The sequence below is a fragment of the Clupea harengus genome, chromosome 6 (genome assembly GCF_900700415.2).
Source record: "Clupea harengus chromosome 6, Ch_v2.0.2, whole genome shotgun sequence".
Classification (NCBI taxonomy): Eukaryota; Metazoa; Chordata; class Actinopteri; order Clupeiformes; family Clupeidae; genus Clupea; species Clupea harengus.
The window spans coordinates 28946432-28973973 of NC_045157.1; the positions used below are offsets into that span (position 1 = coordinate 28946432).

General features: G+C 44.9%; 1 protein-coding gene across 2 annotated transcripts in view; it reads left to right on the forward strand.

Annotated features, from left to right (window-relative positions):
* Positions 1-27340, forward strand: part of kcnq1.1 (potassium voltage-gated channel, KQT-like subfamily, member 1.1) — a 34530-nt gene extending 7190 nt beyond the window's left edge. The window contains exons 3-17 of one of the 2 annotated variants that reach the window (XM_031569667.2): positions 3383-3509; positions 3618-3696; positions 3796-3892; positions 4086-4226; positions 4336-4446; positions 4716-4811; positions 4939-5055; positions 5294-5414; positions 9843-9896; positions 10219-10342; positions 21419-21494; positions 21937-22031; positions 22413-22459; positions 22766-22827; positions 26371-27340. In XM_031569667.2, coding sequence (XP_031425527.1) covers positions 3383-3509; positions 3618-3696; positions 3796-3892; positions 4086-4226; positions 4336-4446; positions 4716-4811; positions 4939-5055; positions 5294-5414; positions 9843-9896; positions 10219-10342; positions 21419-21494; positions 21937-22031; positions 22413-22459; positions 22766-22827; positions 26371-26577 — 1554 coding nt within the window. In that variant the 3' untranslated portion in view covers positions 26578-27340. The remainder of the gene's footprint in view (positions 1-3382; positions 3510-3617; positions 3697-3795; positions 3893-4085; positions 4227-4335; positions 4447-4715; positions 4812-4938; positions 5056-5293; positions 5415-9842; positions 9897-10218; positions 10343-21418; positions 21495-21936; positions 22032-22412; positions 22460-22765; positions 22828-26370) is intronic. The other variant, XM_042708099.1, reaches the window with a different exon arrangement.
* Positions 27341-27542: the final 202 nt, after the last annotated feature.

Here is a 27542-nt window from a genome sequence, read left to right on the forward strand (position 1 = left end):
TACTCACAAAGGAAATACGGCACAGAGGATCTGAGCGGCTGCCAATGTACTCCTCCTCAACCTCCTCATCTAGTGAGGCATGTTGCAGTGACTGAAGCACTTTACTGTGAATCAAATATTCAAGCTTCTCTGAAATCACTGCATTTGCCAGAGAAGAGAAGTTATTTTGGTCGTCAGTTGTTTACTGATCCGTAGTAATTGTCAATATGTTCAGTTAACTAACTACTCTAAACTATTCTTTTCTCATTTCTGTATTCCTTCATTTAATTGAATAGACTCATTTTGATTGACTGAACAGAGAAGGACTCTACCAAAACTATGTTTTAAAATGTTTAGACGGTTATCTTTGTTCGCTGAGTACTGGATATCAACTCAATTTGGATTTAAATGTCTTACGTCTGCCATATGGTGACAGCTGAGGTCTCTGATCTTTTCTGTGCTAATGTTCACTGACTACAATGCTCACAGCTGGATATTTACTAACTACATTAAACTGACCTGGGTCACAATGTTTATTGCTCTTTTGTCTTTTTACGGTCCACTAAACCTCTAGGCTTTGGCAACACACTGTGCTGTTTAAAGGGCCCTTTAAAGGGGGACTCATTTAGAGGGATGAATATTGTATGACAATCACAAGGCAGACATACAGGACATGTAAAAGTTCCATCCTTAACCAAGCAGGTGGCACAATTGGAAACAAGGGGAATCCCCTGCAGCTACCAATAACAGGATGGGTCCTTTAGTTTAGTGAGGCAGCTTTCACATGGCCAGCATGTTTACACTGTCCCATGATGCTCTAATTGTCCTTTGTTGTTCATGCAAATCATCACATTATGGCAGCGGTCATCGGCCTCATTCAGCAGGAGTTGGAATCGGAAAGTGTGGAAGGCATTTTCCGGGTTTTTCACAATTCCACAAGCCCAGCATTAGAGAATATGAAGGCCTAATACTCACATTTCACAATGGATATACTGCACATAATTAGTTAGTTATTAGTATTTATATAGTTTTCCTAACGTTGCTATTTTTGACAATGGTCAGCACAAAAGTGGCCTCATTGGTGCTGTGCAGATAGCATCTGGTTAAGGATGTGTTCTGCTCCATCTGAGAAGGTGTGACAGAACACATGTAGAGTTGTAGGGAGCGAGAGGCAGAACAGGATGTCCTCACTGGCGTAGTTAAGCACACAAGCACGTCAAGCTCTAATGAACAGTGACCCAACACTCTCGTGCAAGATAAACGTTGTCACAGTGTGATAAAACAGCACCAAACCGTCACCCAGAAGAAGTCACACTCCTTCCCTTTTAAAAGCTGCTCTCACATCAGCGCAACGTGCAAAAAACGTGCTTCCTCAATGTTTCTCTTCACAAGTGAGAGAGTAATCATCACAGAGACAGTTAAGGGGCATGACTTCCTGCCCCCCAGAGTGCAGGAATTGATCCCATCTATCTCTGTCCTGCTGGGGGGTGAGGACCCATCACACCTCCCCTGCTCTGCAGAGAGGACACTCTGTTCTGTCTCTGAATGGTGGGGAGCTCAGAGTCTGTAATGCTGTGTGAAAGCAAGCGCACATTTTTTTTATCAAGATAAGGCATTGCAACATTTTGCACAAAGACCGGCAACATTTTGCGTTCGGTCAGTCAACCCATTTTGCGCGGTAATCACCCTAAATGTTTGTTCTTCGGTTGTTTCATAGCCTGCCATTTTTGTATGTAATATGATTGAATGATATGAATGTTGTAAAAATGCATATAATTGTAAACTGTATGGTTCTTTTGCCTATTCTTTTGTTGAGTGCTTTTACACTGCACACATGTTTTCAAAACAATCTCTGATGTCAATATCAAGCCTTCATAGTGAAAATAAAAAGATTGATTACTTTTGGTCCGCCATTCTCTTTGTGTTGCCATCGCAACCCCCTGTAGCCAACGAAATGCTGCCCAGTCCGCCCTGCTGCAGGTTGGATTAGAAATCACATTACCACGGTAACCTGGAGAAGTATTGCATCTGTTGCTTGATTTCCTGTGCCCCCCTCCCCTCCTGCCCTCCCCTCCTCCCCCCCCCCCCCTCCTGCCCTACTCCCATGGCCAGAGGCGCCCTCTTTGTTGTCCACCCAGACTGTATGTCATGACAGCTGGTCAGTGGGGTCACTGTGTCAGTGGGCTAATGAACTGGACGCTTCACATCTTTAACATTGAAATTAGCCCAATTTCTTTCTTTTTTTGTGGAACTCTTGTTCTCTCTACATTTGTCTAAATTACACAGGGATGATCCATGATAGAGTTAACGTTCAAGCTGAATGGCTGCCTTTGGAACAGATGGAGTTATATGTACCCTTTCATGCCTTATATGCCCTGTGGCACCAGCCGTCCCTACTGCCCTCCCTCCGTCAGTATGCCCCATTCTGCATCTGTCTGCTGCTTTGTTTGCCCCCGCACCCTGTGTCTACACTACACACCAGGGCAGGTCCTGTTGAGCCGCGCCATTCTAAGGCAAGGTTTGGACAAGCTAACCTTTGCTGCCGTCTGCCCCTCACCAGGAAAGGCTCCCCCTTTCCCAGGCTGCTGGTGGGGACCCAGTCACCCCACCACCACCGTGCGCCCCAACACGTCAGCAAACAGAGGGCTCCCCAGCCAAGCTCATTACTCATACTTGTCTCTGGGCCTTCAGGGCTCAGTGGGGCCTTGGGCAGCAGACACCAAGCTCCCCATTGTTTACCCCCAGCAAGCAGTTCAACTGAGGGAGCTGCAGTTGTCGTCCATGTCAGCGAGCTGGCCTCTCTGTGGTTTCACATAACCTCCTGTCAATACTGTCTCCACCTCATCATCGTAGTCGTCAAGTTCGAAGTGCGATGCATTTGAATTATCACAAGGATATCGGTTTGGTTTTGTTCTGTATTTATTTAGTTCAGAATCAGAAATACTTTATTGATCCCGAGGGGAAATTGGTTCAGTTGACAATTGCTCAGATTCTAGAATTGCATAATTAGTAAATGAATAGCATGCATGTGTATTCTATTCTAATTTCACTCCCTCCAAATTTGCATCGCTTCCTTCCATGATAATGTCCGACTTATTTTGTGAGCCTTACAATAGTAAAGGGTTGTTATCTCACATTTGTATGCATGTAAGATTGCCTTTTCTTTTCAAAATGTAATTGAATATGCTGCCACTCAAAATAATTTGATCTGTTTCCTGCTGGGCCAGTCAGGTATTCCTAATTAAAATTCTAGCTGTCAAGTTTATTATTGACTGTCAGTGATACAATCGCCTTAGGAAACATCCCAGCATTTCAAACAGAATTTATGTTTCTTATCTGATTCTAAACCCTGCTAAACCCTGGCTGACTTTTAAAAATGCTCATCATTTTGTTTTCTTTGCAGGAAATTGTGCTTGTGGTGTTTTTTGGTGTAGAGTACGTGGTGAGACTCTGGGCAGCCGGATGCCGGAGCAAATATGTGGGCATCTTGGGAAGGCTGCGGTTCGCCAGGAAACCCATCTCCATCATCGGTGCAGTACACTATAAAACACTTCACATTTCCTATTCATTACATTTCCTTAATCTAATGTTATAAAACTGCATGTTGAATGTACTGTGTCCCTGTGCGGTGCTCATAGACCTGATCGTGGTGGTGGCCTCTATCGTTGTGCTTGCTGTGGGCTCCAATGGCCAAGTGTTTGCGACCTCTGCAGTGCGGTAAGTGTCCTGACCTCAGCTTACCTGCTCTCGCAGTACGAGTGAAAGTGATAGTGAGGTGGTAGATGTGATGAAGAGTGCTGGATGTGCTCGCTCCAGGGGGATTCGCTTCCTGCAGATCCTGCGGATGCTCCACGTTGACAGGCAAGGAGGAACTTGGCGTCTCCTTGGATCTGTGGTCTTCATACACCGACAGGTTGGGGTGCAAAGCCGCGAAGCATACACATCACACGGCCACACATCAAAGCAATGCTTCTATCCACTACATGCCATATTTGGAGATATAACTGACGTGAATCAGCGGAGTAAGACAACAACAACAACAACAACAGACAATAGAACCTCAGAGCATTCGCCTGTTTTCCTAATGATGTGCTTTGGTTTTCTAGGAGCTGATCACAACCCTGTACATTGGTTTCCTAGGCCTCATCTTCTCCTCCTACTTCGTGTACCTGGCTGAGAAGGATGCCGTGGACAGCAACGGCTCCACGGAGTTCGGCACCTATGCTGATGCCCTCTGGTGGGGAGTGGTGAGACTCTTCATCCATCTTTGTCCAGATATGTTTGTGCACATGAACCAAGTGTGCTCTGTAGATAACTCTGGCTCATTTGTTGCATGCGATGTGCCCTTTATCTTAGGTGACCGTTACTACGATAGGTTACGGAGATAAGGTACCACAGACTTGGATTGGGAAAACTATAGCATCCTGCTTCTCAGTCTTTGCCATCTCCTTTTTCGCCCTGCCAGCAGTAAGTGGATGCATGAAATATATGTGTTACTTGTTGCAGTGCATCCCAGACATGATGACATACTCACTGCAGTACATTACAACAGACAGCCTCTTAGGAAGAACACGCATAGACGGCTTGACTCTCACTCTCACCCTTTTTTTATTCCCACGGGGAAGGAGAGAAGCTTTGACATTGCACGAATAACTACAATATGATGGTGTGATAGTGTGATAGTGTGATTGTATGTGAGTGTCCAGCATGCTTGTGTGTTTTGTGGCGTTCCGCAGGGAATCCTGGGCTCTGGCTTTGCTTTGAAGGTCCAGCAGAAGCAGAGACAGAAGCACTTCAACAGGCAGATCCCAGCCGCTGCCTGTCTCATCCAGGTTAGGCCAGCTCGGCTCACAAATGCAGACAGACATATTGTTCCTCCCTCTACTCTGCGCACACAAGAGTTGCGTCACTGAGCGTGTGCATCACTGAGCGTGTGCGTCTGTCCCTCTTCTGTCTCAGTCCTCCTGGAGGTGTGTTGCCGTGTTGAACCATGACTCCGCCACCTATAAGATGTTTGTACAGAGAAGGTCAGCGAGCCACAGCGCTGCCATTTACAGCCCAAAGCCCAAGAAAACGGTACCTCCTCTACACCCAGCAGATCAGTGTTCAGATTCTGTCCAGTGCTACTGTACTGATTGAATACCAGTAAATCAAAGCTTAACTCAAAGTCAATCATTTGTGTAGTAGTGTATTAAGAGTTTCAAAGGACGTGGTTTGTGAATCTCAATGATATACATATGATATACAACAGATACTCATACAATATATTCCAAGTCTTTGTATACCAAATAGCCTGCTCTCTCTCTGCATGCAGGTAAAGTTAAAGAGGAAACAGCGGAGCACTGAGAAGGACAGCAGTCCCAATTCTCCGACGGTGCCAAGCATCACTTATGACTTTGACAACACCTCGGATGTGTACAGCACGCAGCAGTCAGGTAGGAGCCACACAGCACACATCTGCAGCTGTCTCTAGGGCCCCCGACTGAGTGACGTTTAGCATCTGTACCTCTGCTTTCCTTTTCTGCTCTTTTATGCATCACTGTGTTCCTATTTGTTTTTCGTGTAGGTTGGCTACAGTGATGCTTATGGGATGGGGTCTGTTCTGTCATTGCTAATGATTTGTTCTCTCTCTCTGTCTCTTTCTCTCTCTCTCTCTCACTCCCTCTCTCTCTCTCTGCTGGGTTGTTCCTTGCTCAGTGGAAAACCCCTGCTCTGAGAAGATGGGGTGAGCTGCTGTTAGTGTCCTGTGTTGCATGTGTCCCCTGACTAATCACTTGCCACCTTGTGTTCACACCCCTCTTCTCCTCATGATTAAATCTTTCCAACATTTCACAGCTCAAGGCAATTCAAGTGTCTAGTTCCTAACGTCTGTAATTGGAGTGTGAACTAACTCATTATCAGTCATCATGAGTATAATGCTACACAATGCTGCAGTTGTATTTTGTTGTGTAAATCTGATTAAACTAAACTAGTATAATCCCTGTGCTCTTCTGCAGCATGTAGCTCAGGGTTTCTATTTAAAGGGCATAATGTGACATTTTAAACCAAAATGTAATATTAGTAAAAAAAAAAGAGGAAGCCATATTAGTAGACAGTTGCCTTTTTTCCCTCCTCCTCCTCCTCCTCTTCCTCCTCCTCCTCAGGTCACTAAATAGGAAGTGGTTTGTCACGGTCTAGTCCCAGCACTTCCCACTCCTAGCCCTGTGTTATGCCTCCTGTCTGGGGTGTTTCCCCATGCTCTGTCTCATGGTTCTTCTGCCCCATCTGCCTGTTTGTTCTGATATGTGACTCTGGACTGTCTGAGGATGACCCTTCTGTCCTAGTGTTTATGCCATGGCCTGATTCATTAAAGAACTGTTCACTCTTCACTCCTGTCTGCTCTGGTTTTGGGTCCTACTTACACCAAACCCTGACAGAGTGATCCAGTCCAGATGGACCCAGCAGGGGCCAATCATGTGATGGCAGCACTGGAGAAGCGAGGCTCATCAGCAAGAAATCCTCTAAGTAAACCAGAACTGACGATCTGTCGGAGAAGCATTAAATATGATAACCTCTCGGCTCAGCCAGCTCCGAGCATCTCCTCCTCCTATAACCGAGCCTCCTTCGTTGGTCCCTTCTCCTCCTCCGATCCCTCGGGAACTCAGGCTGCCTGTCCCCGCAGCCTTAGGACAGTGAGCCTGGTTCTTTTCCTTCCTTTTTTGTCTCAATGTTTTCTCGCTATGGAACTACACCCCCCACTTTTTCCTTCTGGACGGACTTATGAGTAGCATATGCGATATCCCTGCTGTCCGGAAGAGCCCGGGAGTGGAGAACGGAGCTGTGGGATGGCGGGTCACCTTTTTGTGCTTCTTTTCAAGAGTTCTCAGCGGAGTTGAATTGTGTTTTTGACCGCTTGCTCAGAGGAAGGGAAGCAGCTGAATTCTTTGATGAATATGGCAGGGCGCATCGATGCTCAACTGAGGTCTCGGTCGAGATGTTCAAGGCGATCAAGTTTTCCCAGACCGGTAATGAAGACTCCTGGTCCTAGTTCAGCGGAGGCGGAACCAATGCAGCTGGGGAGGAGAAGGGTTCTGCCAGAAGAGCGTGAGCACCATCTGGACACAAGCGCTTGTTTTTACTGTGGTCAACAAGGTCAGTTTAGTCATGCCTGTCCGGTCAAATGCTTGAATCCACAAACCCCCTCTGAGGCCCTAGTGAGTATTACCTTCAAGTCTCCGATCCTTTCCAGGCAGTTCCTACCTGTCACGATTGCCTTCCTGCTTTAATTAACTCAGGAGCTGACCAAAGCTTTATTCCGTATTCAGTATTCCCGTCTGGGACGTCTCTTGATCCAAGTTCTCAATGGCCACTCTTTGAACCCCGTTTCTCACATCACCGAACCACTCTCTCTCTGCAGGTGTCAGGTAACCTTTCAGAGATGATCTCATTTTTGTCATGGACAGAGCTCATGAGACCATTGTTCTGGGGTTACCATAGCTGGCCAAGCGCAACCCCCAGAATCTCCCGTTGGAGTGAGTTTTGTCAGGTGGACTGCCTACAGCTGGTTAGCTCTCCAGTTCAATCCACTCTTCCGGTTAATAGGGCTGCAACAACAACTGCATCGCCACCATACCACGGTACTAGGAGGTGTACCACGGTGTATAGCCTGTCACCGCCATTTCCCCTTATCTGAGAGTGCTGCCATCCTTATGTAGCTGGTTGCTTGGTCTGTGGTCTTGTCTGCACGTATCCAGATATTTTTCAAAAACTGCATTTTTTTCTACCAGTTTGGAAAAGGATGACGTTCACAGCACATACATTTTTTTTCTCTCTCAACACGAGAATGACAAAACGATTCTAAAACGCCCAAACCTCTGCACTGAGCTTACACATAACATTTAGCAAGTGCATCACATCATTGTAACCTTCTTGCTGGTAAAAAATGAAATGGGTTCTTCCTTGGCCCATGCTACACTTTTCCACCAAGTTTAATGAAAATCGGGCTGATAGTTTTTGCCTAATCCTGTTACAGACTGACAAACAGACAAGCAAACTGCTACAAAAAACAAAACCTCCTTGGTGGAAGAACCCCCAGAATCATTGATGGTGGTGAGGCATTCACGGTATAGAGACTACTCAGCTGCCTCTAATACCTGGTTGATTGGTAAGGACGTGGTCCTGAGGAGAGAGTAAGGCTCCTGCTAAGCACAGTTTGGACCACTCCCTTATCTCTGCCTTCCACCACAGAAATCCATATGGTGGCGTCCATAGGGGGAGAGGTACTGTCATGGTCCGGCGCAGCTCTTCCTGCTCCTAGTCCTGTTTTACCCCCTGCCTCCCGTCTCTCCCATGCTCTGCTCCGGACTCCGTGTCTTCACCATTGGCCCTGTCACACTGGACTCACCTGTTTCCTGTTCGCCTCATTAGGAACCGCTTATAACCACCTTTCACCTGGCAGCCATGGCTGGATTATCACACTGATTCTCTCAAGCCTCATTATTACTCAACATTATGTTTTGACCTGCCTGGACTTTATGTTTTGCTGTGCTTTTTGATTCTGGCCTGTTTATTGGACCAGGTAAGCAAGCACTGTTGTTGGAATCTCTGCCTGATCTGATCTGGACTGTTCACTGAGTCTTGACCCTTGCCTGGTATTGTTATTCTACGACCCTCCTGTTCCCCTGAGCCTCTGCCTGTTCTCGTCTTCCTGTTCTGATGACCATTGTCTGTTTCTGCCTATTGTCTCATGGTTCGGCCCCATCTGCCTTTTGTTCTGAGACAGTGGCTTGCAAAAGTATTAAACCCCCCTGATGTTCATCATCATTTTCACAATTACAAAGATGCTTACACATGATTTCTAAATCCAGTATTTTTAATGCGAACATTTATGCTCTAGGATATTTCCGAAGTCAAAAAAGGTGATAAGTCTGCCTATGTTAAAATAAATAAATAAAATCTGAAATATAGTAGGGGGAATAAGCATTCGAACCTTTGAGTTCCAGAGTAAGGCAGATGAGAAATCATTCACAGATTATACAGAGGTGGCACTTATTTGACCATAACTGATTATAATTAGGTGCTACCTATGAGTGGTTAAAGTAGAGATCTCCTTCTGCGTATAATAATCACTTGTTGTGAAATAACAGAAGGAAAGAAGACTAAAGAGACAAGGTGATTCAAATGCTTAAGTGAGGAAATAACTCACTTTTGCTGTCTTGATGTCCAATTGAGCACCATTAGACCCATTAATAAAGTGGAAGTTGCATTACACCACCTATATGCTTTGTAGAAACATGCTTGTCCCCCAAACCAAGAATCCAAGGAAGATTTAAACTGGTGACGGATCACCACTGTCCACATATCACCCATAACAATCGACAGAATTCTGTGGCTGGAATTGGGGTGCAGGTGTAGGAGGCCTTAATCTTAAGAGCTGTTCATAAACCTGACACATAAAACGTCAAAATGTGTATTAAAAGTATTAATGTGTAGGGGTTGAATATTTATGCAAGCAGATTATTTTTGTTTTTAATTGATTTTATTTACAGCATAAGTGTTCAAAATGACGAAACTGATTGAGCAAATATGTGTAAGTATCGTTTTTTTTTTTTTATTGAAAATGGTGATGACTTTCAGGGGGGCTGAATACTTTGGCAAGATACTGTATTTGACTCTGATCTGCCCTAGTGTTTATGCCATTGCCTGGTTCATTAAATAACTGTTTTGTTCATCACTCCGCTCTGCTCCTCTTTTGGGTCCTACCTACACCAAGCCCTGACAGTTGGTATTATCCAGGAAGTTGTTTGAAGGGATCAAAGATAAAGTGTCAGTGGGCCACTGGTCTTAAAAGATAAGACAGCGTGTTTTTATCTCCATCCTCTCAGACCGTCAGCTATCCTGGACCTCCATTTCCTCCTTCCAGTTCTCCCCACCCCCAGGTCAGTGGCCAACCCGCCTCCCTCATCATAAATCAAGCACCTCCATGTAGTGTGTTTACTACTGATTTAACTGATCTATCATTAACTGATTTATCATTATACATTCAAACCGTTTTAAGACACTAAGAGGTGAAAAGAAGTGTTGATCAGCTGTAGGCGTGTTAGTTATTAGCCATATGTGAGTGTGTGTGTGTGTGTGTGTGTGTGTGTGTGTGTGTGTGTGTGTGTGTGTGTGTGTGTGTGTGTGTGTGTGTGTGTGTGTGTGTGTGTGTGTGTGTGTGTGTGTGTGTGTGTGTGTGTGTGTGTGTGTGTGTCTGAGCAGTGAAGAAGAGTCCGGGGCTCCTGGAGGTCCACTCCCCTCCCCCGCTCCAGAGGAACAGCAGCCACCCTGATGACATGGAGATGGAGGCCGACAGCCTGCTGCTGCCCGTCACTCATGTGTCCCAGTGAGTGTGTCCTCCTCCTCCTCCCCTGTCACATCATATCACGTCACATCTCATGGCTGCTGTCTGTCTGCTTCCTCTGGTGCTGTTTGGTCAATTTTACTGCTAGAATGCTATTTCTTGTGTCGTGGTTTGATGGCAGCTTTGTTGAAGCCGCTGTGCTAATTGGTCGGAATACTTTATACAGTATATTGTATGTAGTATAATAGTACTTTATATAGTATATTGTATGTAGTATAATATAATAGTATAATTTGCACACTTAGCCTGTTACCTAGTTAAACATCATGCTGTGAAGAATTCATTACAACAGGTATTGTGAGTCATTTTTTCCAAAAATCACACACCAGTAGTGCAAAATATTCTTTTGGGATACACATCTTAAAAGAGTGTTTGTCTGTGTGTGTGGGGGCGGGGGGAAAGTGTGTGATAAGGGGTCTCTTCCTGTCCCTGAGGACCCTTACAGAGCAGGCTAATGGGCCAGGGTGTGGATTGCATGCAGGGGTGCCATTAGCAGGAGGCCTGTGCCCCATTAGTCGTCAAACATGTGGAACAGTCCTGGCCCATAATGTGCACTTTGCTTAATAAAACAAGCAGGAGCTGCATGTTTATTCTTCCCACAGAGGCTAATATGAGGAAAATTTGACATGAAGCAGCACTTTGCAGGCTACCACCCCCTGATCTCACAGATATGCTAAAGCTCAGTTGTCTACAAGTGTGTTGGCAGTTTGTACCACAAGAGGGCAATGGAGGTGAATTTCTGATAGAGCAGCCACTCTGTGGAGAGACAGTGACAAGGCAAGATTTTTTTTAGCAGGAAAACCATGACTTGTTCAATATTCTTTACTGAACAGTTCTTTGAAGCATGTGTAAATTGCCTAAGCTTTGATGAGCTTTCATAAGATTTTTTAAATTATGATAAATGTTTATTGCGCTCAGAAATAGTGTTCTTTTGATCATTTTCCAAGATGGTGGAGATGGGTTTTCCTGATAAATGAATAGGACGCTAATGATCATTAACAAAACTGCGCTTCACATCCTAATGATTAAAAATAGACAGTTTGCGTCTCTCAGCCTCTGTGACCTCCGTGACTTTTAGCAGTGGAGCGAGAGAGAGAGAGAGAGAGACAGAGAGAGAGAAAAAAAGAGAGAGAGAGAAAGAGAGAGAGAGAGAAAAAAAGAGAGAGAGAAAGAGAGAGAGAGAGAGAGAGAAAGAGAGAGAGAGAAAGAGAGAGAGAAAGAAAGAGAGAGAGTAAGAGAGAGAGTGCACTCTCGCTCCTGGTAGTTGAGCTCATGTGAAAAACAGCAGAGACGGGAGATAAGTGCTGATAGCCCCGCTGAGTGACGCTCAGTTGGATCCCTCGATCAGAATAATTTGTGTCCCCATTAAATTCGTCAATGGAAGAGGGATGCCATTTATTGCCCCGGGCCAAAAGTGGAGCTCATCAACAGTGAATGCTCATTTTGGATGGTTGAGGGGGCATTTTTGTACGGTGTTGAGGTAAAAGGGTATGATGGATGATCTGGATAGCTTTACTAATGGATGTGATAAGGCGGCTGTCATGGTAATGGAATGCTTTTCTCCGCTTGGTATCAGTTCATCTCTGTGTCTGGGCCTGCTCTCTCTGGGGCGGCTCTCTCCAGCAGCAGGAGGGGATGCTGGGCCTGGCCGGGCCGGGCCGGTCCTAGAGAACGCTGTGATTGAGACGACTTAAGATCCGCTGCTTCCCTTTGTCTAGTGTACCAGGAGGATCTGTCTGTCTTTTGCCCTGTTTCAATGGTTCTGTGCTACCCGGGAAAAAAGGATGGAAAATGGATCCTTTATTAATGATAGATCCAGGTCAATGTACTGTGTGGTCAGTGACTTGCTGCTGCTGGATCATTGAAGAATCACTTTAAGCTATACTGATCATAGAGCAAGCAAGTTTTTTTTATTTCCGATAACTACCACAATAGAGAAAGAAGGAAGAGAAATAGAAAAAAGAAAATGTCTCTGGACTCGCCTGGGATCTCTAGAATTTTACATTTTGAATTTGTATTTACCAACTAACCAAACTTTTTTCTGTACTTCACACAAGGGAGGGGATGAACTTTTTCAGTGGCTTTGGCAAGAAACATTGCTTACAACAACTTTAACCTACATTTTGCAAGGTGTAAATATTAACATATAAGCAGGAGATTGAGAGTACATTTGAGTGCTATCAATATTGTTATTATTAATGTTAGGGATGTAATACTGTGATTTAACATATTTCTTGAATCCGTGTATGTATTTGGTCATTTCATTCAGCCTCTACTCTTACATAAAATCTTGGTAGATTAGTGGTCAAGTTTTAATGCTGCATATGTGTATGGCAAATACTACACACCTATTGATCATGAACATCCAATGACAGAACCAACTGAATAATTGTGATGTCATTTGATCTGGAAGTTTATACACTTGACTATAACACTATAACAATTTACTCCTATTAAATAATCAAGTAGGGAAAAGTACTCTTCCTGTGAATTGATGGATAGAAGTTTTCAGTAGCTTATAGCCACAGGCTGGGTGAGAAGGTTTGTGTTGTTGTGTTAAAATACCCGGGCATTGTGTCTATGAAAAGTGCACTCCAAGAACCCAAAGAACCAAGCGCTTATGTTAGCGTAGAATGACATGTCAGGAAATCAACTTTAAATTGCACTCAAGCCTTTTCCTATGTGCTTTATGTCTGTCTGGGAATGTCTGGAGGGATTGGAGCTCAAGCCACAAATCAGGCGTCCCATCCCCCCACCCCCCCACCCCCCACACCATTTTCTTTATAAATTCTGTGGGAGCTGAGCCACGCTGTTCTTGATCTGTGTTCAGACAATTTCCGGCAGTCTGCTCCATGTCTGTCTGTTTATGAACATGACTGTAGGATTGCTGCATACGCCTGTCCTGCCATGTGTGCCGTTCCACAGAACATCACGCAGAACAGCACTTTTTTTTATCAAAAGAGTTTTCTCTGTATTGGTCGTGCTCCTGAAACTTCTCTTTCTCAAACACGGAAAAGTGTTGTTGACTTTCCTTTATCTGCCGAGCCCCTCCGGAGCCTGCCAGGACTGATATATGGTTAAATGTTTAATGGGTCCTTGTTTAACCCGCACTAGGATGTGAGATGACGTCTTTCAGAGTGGGCTGGGAACAGCTGGGCCTCTCCCTTGTACTTTTGTGTGTTTGTATTTGCATGTCACTGAAAAGCCGAGTGAGGCGTCCCCGGCTCGTCCTCCTCTGCCCCGCTCTTAGGCGCTGTCCGTCTCCCCTCGCGGCTCTTTACTTCTGCTCCCACCTCTGACCCCAGCCTGTTGACTCAAGAGGTTAAAGGAGCACAATGGGCTCCTCGTGCCTTCAGCTAAAAGAGAGCTTTGCTGCGCTTTAGGGGGGGTGGGGTAGTGGGGCGGTTCAGCCAATGGCCCGGCTTAGCCTCCGCTACTGTGTGGAGCGCACACAGGACACACACTCACACTCTGCACTCTTCTGCCGCTGACAGCCATTGTGGTCTGTGAAAGAAAGGACTTGTAACCAGTCGGACCAAGCAGACAATTGCTAAAAATGAGAGAGAGACACAGAGAGAGAGACACAGAGAGAGAGAGAGAGAGAAAATGTTTTCTCTCTCTGTGTGTCTAATCTGTGGATTTTTTTTTTGTGCCTTTTATGTGTAATACAGTTTCAGTGTGGCCGTGGGTGCACAGGGAGTAAGAGGAAGTATTGGCTGAAAAGACAGATTTATACCACAAAAAAGAGAGAGAGAGAGAGAGAGAGACTTCTAGTGGCAGACTAGGCCAAGTAGAATGGCTCTCAGCTCTGTTAAGGAGACAAAGGGCCATTGTTTTGGGCTCTACACACGCCAACAATAGCCTGATTGACAAGCACCCCCAGCCCAAGGGCTTCTGGGAGAGGGCTGCAATGGCAGCTTTGTTAGCTACACTCTTATTGTAAGAAACAATCACCGTACCGCAAGCATGTCCTGCCATGTCACGCACGGGTTTTATCCACATTATTAGAGATCTACACCGCCTATTCAGATTTTCATTCATTTTACGTTTGGGTGGGGGCTGTCAGAGAGTTAACACAGTTTAATTTCACTTTAATGCTGTCATTTACACCTTTAATTTAACCTGAATGCTTTGATGATTTATCTGAACTTCAGGTAATAGAGGGTTTTCCTCATTTACAAGATTATGCACGCAAACTGTTCTGCACTGTGCAAGAATTACATGAAACCAGTGTTCAGCATACACCAGTGTACTGTTATCAAAGGTCTCCTGTTTCACACAATGTTGGGTCTCTTCACCTCTCCACTACCACCCACTCAATAAGGCCCATTTATTCGATGGTCCCACACATAGCAGACATTTAACTATGCACAAAAGTATAGCCTCATTGCACTGGTCAGATTAGCATCACAGAATGCCATGGTGTGTCATTTTAATGGAAAATTCAGAAGGTCACTGGAGTTTGCATTGACACTGAAAAGAAGCGTGTGTTTTCTTGACTTTGGAGGAGGCCCTCTAATGCCGTCGTTTTGCCCTCTGCCAGCACAAGGGCCTTCATTTGGCTTTCCTCTCCTCCTCTTCAACAGTAATTGCATTTACTTGTAGTCAGGAAAGAAGGAAAGGAAAAACAAATTAGAATACGTCAGAGATTACATTGTATCAAACAACAGTCATATTTGATTTCACTGAATACTTTAGTTTATACAACTCTTTTCACTGGTTTCCATAGAGTTCAAAATATACACATAATTAGCGAGGCTGTACGTGCATCCCCACTCATGTCATCTATTTACTGTATTTGTATCTGTATATTTAGTACAATGACTCCACTATGTAGATACATGTAAAGGATGTGTGTTTTGTTTGCCTCTGTGTATGCCTGTGGATGTGTGTGTCTGTGAGTGGTCGACGAAAGCATTCCTTGAAGGCTTGAGGAGGCAGAGGCAGTGTTGTGCTCGGTTGGAGTTTGTTTAGCTGCTGCATTGTGCGCTTGCATGTGAAACGGCAGGCGCCAGACATAAGCCGTTTAGGTTTGCCACTGGATGTCAGGAGGCTCGGGATTCTTCGCAGCAGTTCTTAATGAAGATATTTAATACCATTTGTCAAAGCGCCGGCCTTTGATGATGCAGATGAAAGAGTGGATCTCCTGGTGTGAACCACAGGCACCGCTACCACTGCCTGCAACATGAGGGGAATTTTGGAAGTGTGTGTGTGTGTGTGTGTGTGTGTGTGTGTGTGTATGTGTGTTTGTGTGTGTCTGAACTTACCTCCCCAGGCAAAAGAAGCAGAGGGTCCTAAAGGTCTCCTGTCATACTGTCTTATGTTCAACTCCTGGTCAATCATTATCTCTCATTAAGGCTAAAGGAGGGTGGTGAATGGGAGGGGGCTTATCACCGAAGGCCTCTTATTAAAATGTCATTGAGACATTCTGGCCGGGAGATGGAGGGAGCAGATAGAGGGGCTTTATTGGCCCGGACCCTCGGCTCCATGGCTGCTGCAGTGGCGGCTCGCTGGTGGCGTAAATCGGCTTGTCGCCCCTCTCCCGCCCCAAAGGGATATTCTTCGAGGGCCGGGACGCCACTCGGGGCTCCAGGCAGCTGGTGCCATGTGCAGGGGCCCCTGTGGCTTAACACCGCCGCACACAAAAGATCTCAACTTTTGCCTCATGGTGACAGGGGCAAGAGTGCAGGCCCAGCAAGGGGGTCCTCCCTCGGAGGAAGAATGCAGCTTACAACTTGTCACATGATGGTGCTCACCCGACGTCGCCCCCTTTTCAGGAATGTATTGATTACGCTTTTTTTAAAGGTCAATTCATTTCAGATTTGGTGTCTAGACTGGTTAACGTGTGTGCTTTTCTGGAGTGATTTTGTTGACAGTAGTATCTCTTCCTTCATATCAGTGGAATATTTATCCTCAACATCCATCTTAAACATTTGGAGAACTACCAATAGTATTGGGCCGGTTTGACTTTGCTGCCACTATTTGTTAAATCGTCTAGGACAGAGTCTGTGTTGTTCCTGTTTTCTCAGGCTTGGTGAGGGATAATCTTGTGGGTATCTCACCCCAAATACAGATAGCCCTGCAATTGTTTTCTTTCCTGTTTATCTGGCCCCTGATTGCTGATGAGTGGCCGGTGGGGGAGGGGAGCTTCAGTGTCGCTTTTGTACCGAGCCACTCTTCCCTCAAAACAGCCTCCTCCGGTGCCTCCCACTTAACCCGATGAATGCAGCTTCACACTGATCACATTTAGGTCCCCTTGTTTTGGCCATCAACGTCGTCAGTGCCCAAATGATGGTGGGGAAGAGACTTTTTCCAGCTTTAAAAAAAACCCCTCCCTGTCATTTGGTCGTATCTGTACCGTATCTGAGTGTTTATGTTTTGCCATTTCCTTCCCAGTGCTGTCCCTCTGAAGTGTCTGCTGTGTTTACAGGCTCTCTCCCCTTGCCCCTCCAGCGTCACTGGCAGTGGGGCTCTAATCAGCGCTGGAGATGCTCCCAACACGGCCATTGTTTTCCCAGCCACGCCCCGTACATGAGGGCTTCCCTAATGAGGAGGGAGGGAGGGAGGGAGAGGGGGGTTGGGGAGGACAGACAGAGGGCTCTCTTACACTGGGGTGTTGATTGCGCTTGTGGCATAGCTGTTTCCTGCTTCGTTACAGCGTCGCCTTTGATGTGCCTTTTTCGGGGGACAACTGTGAGGTTCATTGTCAAGCGAGTGAATCGCCAGCATGCAAGCCATGACCTCTGCTCTCGGACGCTTGTCTGAAGGGCAAGGGCGGGGGCTCTGGACCTGTGATACAACTAAACAGCTGATGTACAAGCAACATTTCTGTCCATTTAAGAGTCATGGAGAGTGGGAGGTGAAATGAAACAAAGTAGCCATGAGCTGGTTATCATAAGCGTGCTGTCATTGGAGTATAAGGTTTAGCAAATCTAGTGAAGGTATTGAATGAAGTCCTCTATGCCTTTTAAGGAGTCATTAAAGGGCAAACATAACTGCATAACATCAGCATTCCAGTCACATCTCTCTTATAATCTCTCAGAAAAGATCTCCTGGTCTGGTTAAAAAAATATATAGTCCAGTCTATGAGTGGGTGGTCATGAAAATGTGTTTGTGTAGTGGAGCCAGTGTCTTTTAGTAGGACTTATAAATCAGGCCTCAGGAAGGCATTTGAACTATGGCTCATTTTCGAGCCTTTACTTTAGGTGCTTCTCCGCTGCAGTAACTTGCGGACCGTTTTAGGAGGAGCTGGCACCTTTAGGCGGTTTTCCACTGCAGAAACCAGCCTTGTAGGACCCTTTCAGCTTTTCCAGCTATGTGATGAATGTCAAGTGAATGTCTAGTACCTGGCTAACTTCACTGCGGTTGTCAATCCATCACACACCTGACACCAAACAGGTTGGACCGGAGACCAGATTAAGATTCCCCTATTCCACCATTACTGAATTGCACGGGTTAATCAATAAATCAGTAATAGTGCATTACTTTATTACTGTAATACTGAAGTGAATGGCTCAGTTCATGTGTAGTTATGCATCGGCTAATCTTGTAATGCAGCAGTCGCTTCGTGTAGTCATATCTTTTCACGGAAGATTATCATGAAAGATTGCGGCGTCTCAAATCCTGTCAGCCGAAGCACGAATCTCTGTCCACTGGTTCCTCTGCATAGGCTCTGCATTTGGTGTCAGTCATACTGTTTACTTGGCTCTGCGGGGGGTTAACGCGACTGACACATGACAGTTCTGAGCCTGTGTGCTGTGCTTTTCACGCCTGCCTGCCACTCACCGCAGAACTGAGATGAGATGAGATGAGAGGATGAGACTGAGAGAGCGCAGTGTAGATGAGGGGGGAGAGAAGAGGAGAGAGGAAGAGCGGTTTTCAGAGTGTAGCTTTTGAATGGGACATGCATGGGGAGGAGAGCAGAGGCATGGATTGCGTAACCTGGCACAAAGGACAGGCTAATGGCCTACATGTTTCCTGTTTAAGGCATCGTGGGTGCTGAACACTGAGATTGACCCCCCCAGCAGTGGAACTGAGGTGGTAAAGAGCGTTCACATACTATATGCTGGGGAAGTTTCCTCCAAGACACACACACACACACACACACACACACACACACACACACACACACACATACACACACACACACACACACACACTAGACTCCCTGGGGAGCCCTCCCCTGCCGTTTAAGTTTGGACAGCCTAGCGGTGAGGTAGGCTTTGTGCCGGTGCCAGAAGCAGATGGTGACCCCGCGAGGTCAGGAGACCATGGCCGCCGCTCGTCCAGAGCCAGACCTGGAGCAGGAAGCACTGCCTGGGGGACAGATGGGCCCCGCTCCCATGTCCCATGCTCCCCTCTCTCTCTCTTGCCCTCTCTCTCTTGCCCTCTCTCTCACTCCAGCCAAAGGCGGGGAGGCAGCACCAGGGCTGTGCCCCTGCTCCCTGCACACTCCACTGGAATCCCAAACATGCATGGCAGTCCAGCTCCAGAGCGAAAAATGCGTTGGCGGTCAGGTCGCGCTCGTCATTTCCCCCCCTTCTCCCTCCTGTCTCCTGCTCCGCGGATGAACCCGTCTGGACTTTATGAGTCATGATCAGAACAATGTGCACTTTTATGCCAGAAAAAGGGCAGCAAGAACATTTGTGCACTTTGAAGGCATGGCATTAATACAAAAACAAGCAGGGTGCTCTCTTTGCCTTTTGAGCGCTGGACCAAACAACATTGAAGAAAGTGGTACACTTAAGCGCTGCATGCTGTTGGTGAAACTTCAAAAAAAATCAGTAGATTATGCCATACTCGCCATACAACTTTCCCCTTGCCGAGAATGTCTGCCTTTAAAGGGCATGCTTTCCGAGTCACCTGTGTTCAGGCATTGTTTGGGTTGTGTTGTCGGACCAGATTCCCCAGCGCTTTGTTTTCATTCTGCATTCCTCTGGAGATGTGTCACATTTGGAACGGCTCCTCTTTATTTGTTCAGATCGTGGCCTCAGATAGCGCTGTGTGCTCAGAGCACAACAAGGACGCCCCGCTCACGGAGAGAGGCAGACACATATCAGCCGGCAGCCATCAGCACAGATAACATGGAGACAGAGATGGAGACAAAGAATGAGGGTGTCAGACTAAAGTTAGCCGTGATGTGGGAGTTATTCTGGGTGTTGTGGAAATGGAGAAATAGTCTAGATTGGAGGAGAGAAGGCTTTGAAAGCCACTGTCAGCGCCCTTAGCCTTAAACAACAATGTATGTTATTGTTTTTGTCTTACTTTGAGAAAATGACTAGTGATTTAACGTAAACAAAGGACTTTCTTTTAGGCCTTGTGCTGGAGATTCCATAGTTTTCACCTAGACCGTGTTCTTGAAGGCACCAGTCAGCGGTAACACATAAGTGCTCCACTTTTCCACTTGCACTAATCCAGTCAGAAATGGAACCTGAACGAATGGTAAACACCACGTCTCATTTCTGTTCGAGTACGCCAGACCTGTAGACGCAGCAGCAGCCATCTTAAAGGGGCTTTGGAGAGGTGGGCTCCGCTGTCATGTTATTTCAGTCATCAGTTCACTCACTCCGAGCACAGAGAGGACAGAAGCTGGGAGGAGGATGTCACACTGATGGAGGAGAGGTCTGTGAGTGTGGCTCCTTCAGCGTGTCGGTAACTGGCCTGGCGTAGGGAGGGAGATGAACCTGTGGACGAGTGGACGGCTGCCCACTAAAGACTTCATCTTCTCCTCTATTATTGCCTCCAGTCTCTCCCCTCAGCTGTTGGGGGCCGAAACCTGATCCTGGAAAGTAGTTGAGCGTCTCTCCTTTCCATCATTTCTCCCCCCCCCCCACCACCACCACCACCACCACCACCCACCCAAGCCCAGGCAGCTCCCACATCCATTAAGTTAATGAGCCCTGACAGCCTGCAGTCGGTCTGCTGCTAATGGACGTTAAAGGTCCTGTCTTGAGCACGTTCTCTGAGGAGGAGCTGGCTGGCTGGCTGGCTGGCTGGCTGGCTGACTGGCTGCGCGCTCGGTTGTGGCTGAGACGGCTGCTTGTGTTTTACAGCCCACAGATCAAAGCCTGATCATGGCTGGGGCTGAAACAGCCTCACCAAGCATGGAGGCATGATGCAGTCAAAACAAGATTAGTCATTTTTTTTTTTTCATCAAGAAAATGTATCAGGTGCAATTCAGAGCGTGCCAGATCTGAAACCCTGGAGGTTCCACTCTCACTATTAGGGCTAATTGGGTTTCAGGTGAGTTGGCCTAAGATGGCTGAGTCAGACATGAACTACGCAGCAGAGAAGACACAAGAATGCAAGTCCTTTATTATTAATTTGCTACGTGTCTGCGTGACAGCGTTACAAATCTTAATCACAGTAGGCTGTCTCTAAGCCCCTTCTTGTCTGTGGCTTGTTAGTGCCTTGCCTCTGCTGATGGATGCTCTAGCCCAGAAGTGACCTCCCTACATGGAGTCCTCCTCATTGGTGCCATCTGGAGTGGCTAGGAGTCTCACCTGAGGGGGTTTTCAACAGCAGACGGGATTAGCATGCAGGTGTGCTTATAGCCAGATGGATGACATGCGGTGCACATGGTGAAAGTGTGAATTTGTCAAGAATGGAAGGGCTGTATGCCAGTTGCACCAAGTATCATGCGTATGGTTCTGATTATAAGCCACCAAGTGGTATGCTGGTGATAGCATAGGCTGGATGAGATTGAATTAGACTGAATAGGTAAGGCAAGGCAAGGCAAGGCAATTTCATGTATATAGCGCATTTCATGCACATGTGCAACTCAATGTGCTTTACATACACAATAGCAGGAAAGACAATACATAATTAAAATGATAAAAAAAAATAAGATTTAAGTGAAACAAGTAAAAAGAAGATGATAAACATAAAAATAAAAGATAAGAAAGTAAGGTAAGTCCATGCATGCTGTTCTCTTTCATACTTAAACATAAGCAGACACCCCAACATACTGTATTTGCTCATATAAACACATCACTCATACTCATACACCCCAACATACTGTATTTGCTCATATAAACACATCACTCATACTCCTGACAGGATGCGGGACGCGCATAGAGTAGCCATCCGTGTGATCCTGCGCTTGAGATACTTTCTGGCCCAGAAGAGGTTTCAGGTGAGAGACAACACATGCGTGACTATGCTCTCACGTCCTCTCTTTGCTGCCCTGCCCTCCATTTCCCTCAATTTCCCCGTCTTTCAACATTCAAATTCCTTTTTCTTTCATCCTACTCTCATGCCCACTCCCCTTGGGCGCCCGCGCACACACACACACACACACACACACACGCACATGCACACGCACACGCACACGCACACGCACACACACACACACACACACACACACACTCACACGCACACGCACACGCACACGCACACACACACACACTCACACGCACGCACACGCACACACACACACACACACACACACACACACACACACACACACGCACGCTCACACTGTTTGTCATGTGTCACCACCACGTGGCAGCGGGAACGCTGTGTTGTTTGCAAACAGAGCCGAAGAAGCCTGACCCAGATCATTTTTGTTGTTGCAGCAAGCACGCAAGCCTTATGATGTTCGGGACGTCATTGAGCAGTACTCCCAAGGCCATTTAAACCTCATGGTGCGCATCAAGGAGCTGCAGAGAAGGTAGACGCCCTGTCTCATGCGGCCGTACAAGTCCCTCTAGGGCCAAAGAGTAATGATGCAATTATCTGTAATTCACAGCAAAGACCAGTCACACTGTGATGGATTTCATGAAATATTACTTGAGGGCTTATGGAATGAAATTACACTTCTGAAACTGCAATAGAATATGAGACATGTCTGGTCTTGCTGTAAATAAATATTAGGTCAAGATGAGGATAGATGTCTGGTATTAGTGCCATGCTAAGGGCTACTAAAACTTGCATTTAACACATGAGGAAAAACATATAGTTTACAGTGGGAGCAACTGATTTTAAGTGTGCTAATTACTGTCATGCTTTGTCGAATAAGTGTCCTTACACATGTGATGCTTTCTTTTCGTAGATTGGATCAGTCACTGGGGAAACTGTCTTTGTTTCAGACCAGCTCAGGTACTACCACCTCTCTCTGTAGCCTCCCCGTCTGAAGGAGATCATTAGAAAGGCTTCAGGGAACTAGATGCCAGTGAATTGAAATATACTTTTAAGTCATACATTTACATTTCAGATGTGCTCATTGAGAATCATAAAAACAAAGACATCTTGTATTAAAGATAATTGGTAAAAGTAAAGAAGAAAGTATGCTGATAACATGTTTTTCTCCTTTTGAGTCTGCCATTCAGGCATGCTATTCTTGCTAGTCAATCTTCCTGACAGGTGTTGTCAAAGAAATCTTGCGAATGTTCCCATTTTTTGTAGAACGGGCTAAAGACAAAGGAACCAACACTATTGGCTCCAGACTCAACAGAATGGAAGATAAGGTAAGCTCTTCAGGAATGAATGTCCTCATTGTCATTTAACCTTGTATGAAGTGTTCAACTATTTTAACTGCACACAACAAAGTCAAACTGCACACAATAGCATAACGCATAGCAGCATACCCAAATTGTATGAGCAAATTCTAACACAGCTCCTGAGGTCACACACATGATAAAACACCAAGGGAGGTATAGAGAAACCTCATCATAGAAAAACCCAGCCAACCCTTTCTTCTCTTCATATGCTGGCAGCTTTCCACAGTTAAGATCATTCTGGCAGACGATGGTGGCTGGAGGCAGCAGATACTTGGATTCACTCAGTCTTGTGTGAGACTCTCCCCTCTAATCAGGAAACTTACCAGAGGGTGTTGTGGTTGAGTAGGCCCCCTATAAAACATTTGTACTGATCTTGCTACAGAGGTTCTATGTTAATATATTATGAAGCTAATTCCAGGTTGTCATACAATATTAACTTACTCTGTACACACATATTAAATAGTGGTTAGAAGTTAGGATCCCTATTCAAGAAATAAAAACTAATAAAACCATGACCTTTGGTCCTTGAAAGGATTCATTCTGCAAACCAAAGGGTTTGTGTTACATTCAAAGCAAACTGTGTATGCAATAATACAATATGTAGGTAGGGTGTGGATTAAAATCGGTTTAATATATAATGGCACTTGGAGGAGCTACATATGTCACTGAAATAAACTGTTTAATTCTGTCACCTTTCAGTGACATTACTTATTTAAGTGCTACTTCTGCACTCTGCAGGATCACTGGTAGACATGTTCATCAATAGGCCTGTTGGTTACAGCCTGTATGCAGAAGAGCAACCTCTATCCCAGGGCTCTCATCAAATTCTATGAAAGGAAGGAATTGTGATGTGATGAAGATTTCCCGACAAGAGCTCTCCCCAGTCATAATTACCTCAACCCTTAGATACTGATGCACCAAGCAGAAGAATTAGCTGTTTCCTGTTTACAACAATTTGCAGATTTTTGTGATGGCAGCCTGAGCAGATAGACAGATGCAGGAAAGATACCTTCAGTGTGTGACATGCAAATAAGCACACATGTGTACTGTAAACATACAGTATAATTACGTGCAGATATATTGGGGAATGTTTGTAAAAAGCTTGCACTAATGTACAGATGTTGTTTGTAAAAATCTTGTACTAATGGCTTCCTACAGGGAACATCTACATTTTCCATTGCATTGCAGGATATTTATTTATTTATTTATGCGTTTATTTGAAAAGGGACAGTGTACATTGATAAACATTTCCCAGAAAAATGTAAATGCACCGGAATTAGCTAGGTTAGCTAGTTTTCATCCGTTGTCCCTTGGCAGGGCATGACAGAGAGATGTGGAAATAAAAGAAAGAAATAATAATTAAAAATTATATAATTAAAAGAAATAATAATAAAAAAAGATAAACAACAGTTTGACAAAACAGTGCAGTTAAGAAAACAAATTGTAAAAACCAGACAGACAAGGTGTTTGACATAAAAAGAAGTTACGGTGTGAGTAATGCAGTGGCCTAAAATATCTTTGTTTTTCCATTTGAGATCATATAAAAGTTGACATTTTATGTAATATTAATGTTTGTGATTATTCAAATGAACCCAGTAATCAGTATAGTATAGTATATTATAGTGTAGTATAGTTTGGTATATGTACTATACATTTACAGTATTTTCTGAGGCATTGTGGTCTTATCGCTCTTGATTTTTGCTGATATGCCAGACTGAAGCATTACATCTTTGTGCGCACATTTGTTACTCTGCAGACAGACACGGGCAGTCGTAAAAGCATGTTCAAACTTGTTGTGTATACACTCATAACATTACCCTTATGCAAGCAGTTTTTCTCTCACTCATCTGTCTTTCTACAGCTCTTTCATACGCGTACAGTACACACAGATGCATACACCCGTATGTGCATACACACTTAACTCACACATCAACACACACACACACCAACACACACACACACACACACACACACACACACACACACACACACACACACACACACACACACACACACACACACAGTACACTTTAGAGATAATACAGGCTACGGGTTTCTTTTGTTTACATACATACAGCTTGAAAATGCCCTGAGCTGCAGTTTTAACTCTGAGTGATGTTTTAATTACAGGATTCCTTCCCATGCCAAGTTTCACCCTTCACAAATCTCAGTGGCTCATCCAGAGTTTAGTTCATTATGTCAAAAGCACTTCAAAAACCTCAAAAATGACTCGATGAAGGTTTAATGGTTGTACAACCGCCTATGACGTGTCAATATAACTTACTATTGAATGGAAGAGTCCATTGACATGAGTGGAAACTTTTTTGGATTGGACACATGGGTCCTAAGGCACACACTAGTGATGACAGGAAGTTCAGCCCCAATGGTGTTCCCATCCATTTGAGGTAAACAGGAACAAACAGGCAGAGCTTTGTACAAACATCTCCCAGATCTACTTTATATGCAGTCACACTTTTTGGAGGGTTGAGCCTCTCTCTGACCCTATGACCCTAATTTAATTTAACTTCATCAGATCAGCACATGAAAACAGAACAGCACAACTCTGTCACTTGTTCATCATTAGACTGGTGTGAGGCTGTAGTGCATAGGAAAGAGACTGAATATCTTTAGCTAAATGTTTTCCACTATCCTCCTTGTGGTTTTGGCTGTGTAGGCACTGTGGCATGCTAGGGCATCGTATTTTATTTATTGAGTTTTTCAATACATGTTCTCTTAATACGATTAGAGACTCAAAATGTTCATTTCTATTTCTATGCAGAGCAAATTGTGTGTTTTTTTTATTTTTTTTTAATTTGTTCACCTTTAGGTGTCTTTGAAATGGATTTCACTTTTCAGCGGAGCCCTGTGGCTAAGGGGATTTCAGAGCCAACACTGGCCTGCAGAACAGACTCCCCAGTTTCATGTCACTGGCTTGTTTGTTGTCCCTTTGTGGTTTCAAGTGTGTATATGTGGAGATGTTTGTCTGTGTGGGAGAACCTTCACGTGTTTATGTTTTAGTATTTGTTTGGGGGGGTGGTGAGAGCATATGGCGCTGAGTGTGCAGTCGTCTGGGTCGGCCATCTCTGGTGCTCTTGAACAGTATGAGATGTTCTGGAGCAGAGACCCATTGCGCGCGCACACACACACACACACACACAACATCTAGGAATGTATAGCCCTTTGTTCTCTTTGCTCGGAATGCAGACAACACTCCAATCTTTGGCCAAAGTAGAGATAAAGAGCACACTATCTTCACAGGACCTTGTGTAAAATGCTGTATATTTTCCCAAAGCCAGATTTCCAGATGCTTGCAAAACAGATGTCTTTTCTGTTTCTCTTTCTTCTTTGTCTTTTCCCACTATTTGCTTTCGTACATAACCAAATACACCAGGTGAATATTTCCTTGATAGTCTCGACAGTGGTTTCCCTGTAGCCATCACAACTGTCTTAAATGTTTAATGGAGAGGATCAAACAATCTAAGAAATCCATTCACTCCTTTATCCCCACAGATCACACGAATGGACCAGACACTCAGCCGTCTCGCCGACTCTCTAAACCTCTTGCTTTTAGGCACGGGCCAGCAGGCGAGTCCGAGCCGCCGCGGCAGCAGACAGGAAGAGAGAGTCAGCACCCCCCCTCACACCAGCAGCCCTGCGCCCGCCTACGAGCAGCTCACGGTCCCACCGGCCTCCCCCTCCAACGCAGAGAGCTCCTGAGGCTTTGAATGACGGGATCTTTACCCCCTGTGAACTCTGCATGTCAGGCGGCATAATTAACACGATGATTAATCAAATAGTGTGAGAAAATCAGACATGGTCTTATCAAATCAGATGCCTGTCGGAATACGAAACATGGAATGTGTTTTTAATAGATCAAGAGCTAGCCCAAAATGTGAATACGTTCATCATTGTACCTTTACCAACCTATGTTCTGCCATATGATGTGAATGATGTACAAAAATGACATGTTGTAATGACTGAAAAACTTCTATATGAAAATGCTTCCTGTCAAAGTGATTGTATTCATTTTAGAGTTTTGCAGTATTGCTTAATCCCTCAATAGGGATTTTCAAGTCAGATTTGAGATATGTAATAACAGAAATAGATATACAAAGTTCTACCTATAATGTGTGCCTTGAAATCGCTTTGATCTGAACATGAGTTTTATGTTAAGTACAAGATCTTTTCCATAAAGAGTTCATAAAATCATTATTTATTCATGATGAAAATGATGATGCTGCAATTATGATTTTCATTTGTTTATAAGTAGTTATAAAATTCAAGCAATATTTTGATGGCTTAATATTTTACTTAATTATCTCACAGTTTTTCCTCAATAGTTATGTATGTTCACCACCGGGATTGCTCTCTCACTCTCTGTTATATATGTGTTATTATAATCAACGAGTTTTCAGTTTATGTTAAAGTTATAATGACAAAGTATGCCTTCAATAACAATAAAAACTGTTTCCCAGTTTCATTCATTGCAATGCTTGCCCTTCATCTCCCTGCGATGTAAAATGTTTCCCACTAGGACTATTGGCTCTTGATGTGTGGGATTGTCTATGAAGACCAAGTACTTTAAGTGGATTAAGACCTTGTGCCATGAGGTAAAAGACAAGAGTCTCAGTTAAGAGAAGATTCATGGTTCTTTTCCCGCCCAATATATCCAGTTTACTTCA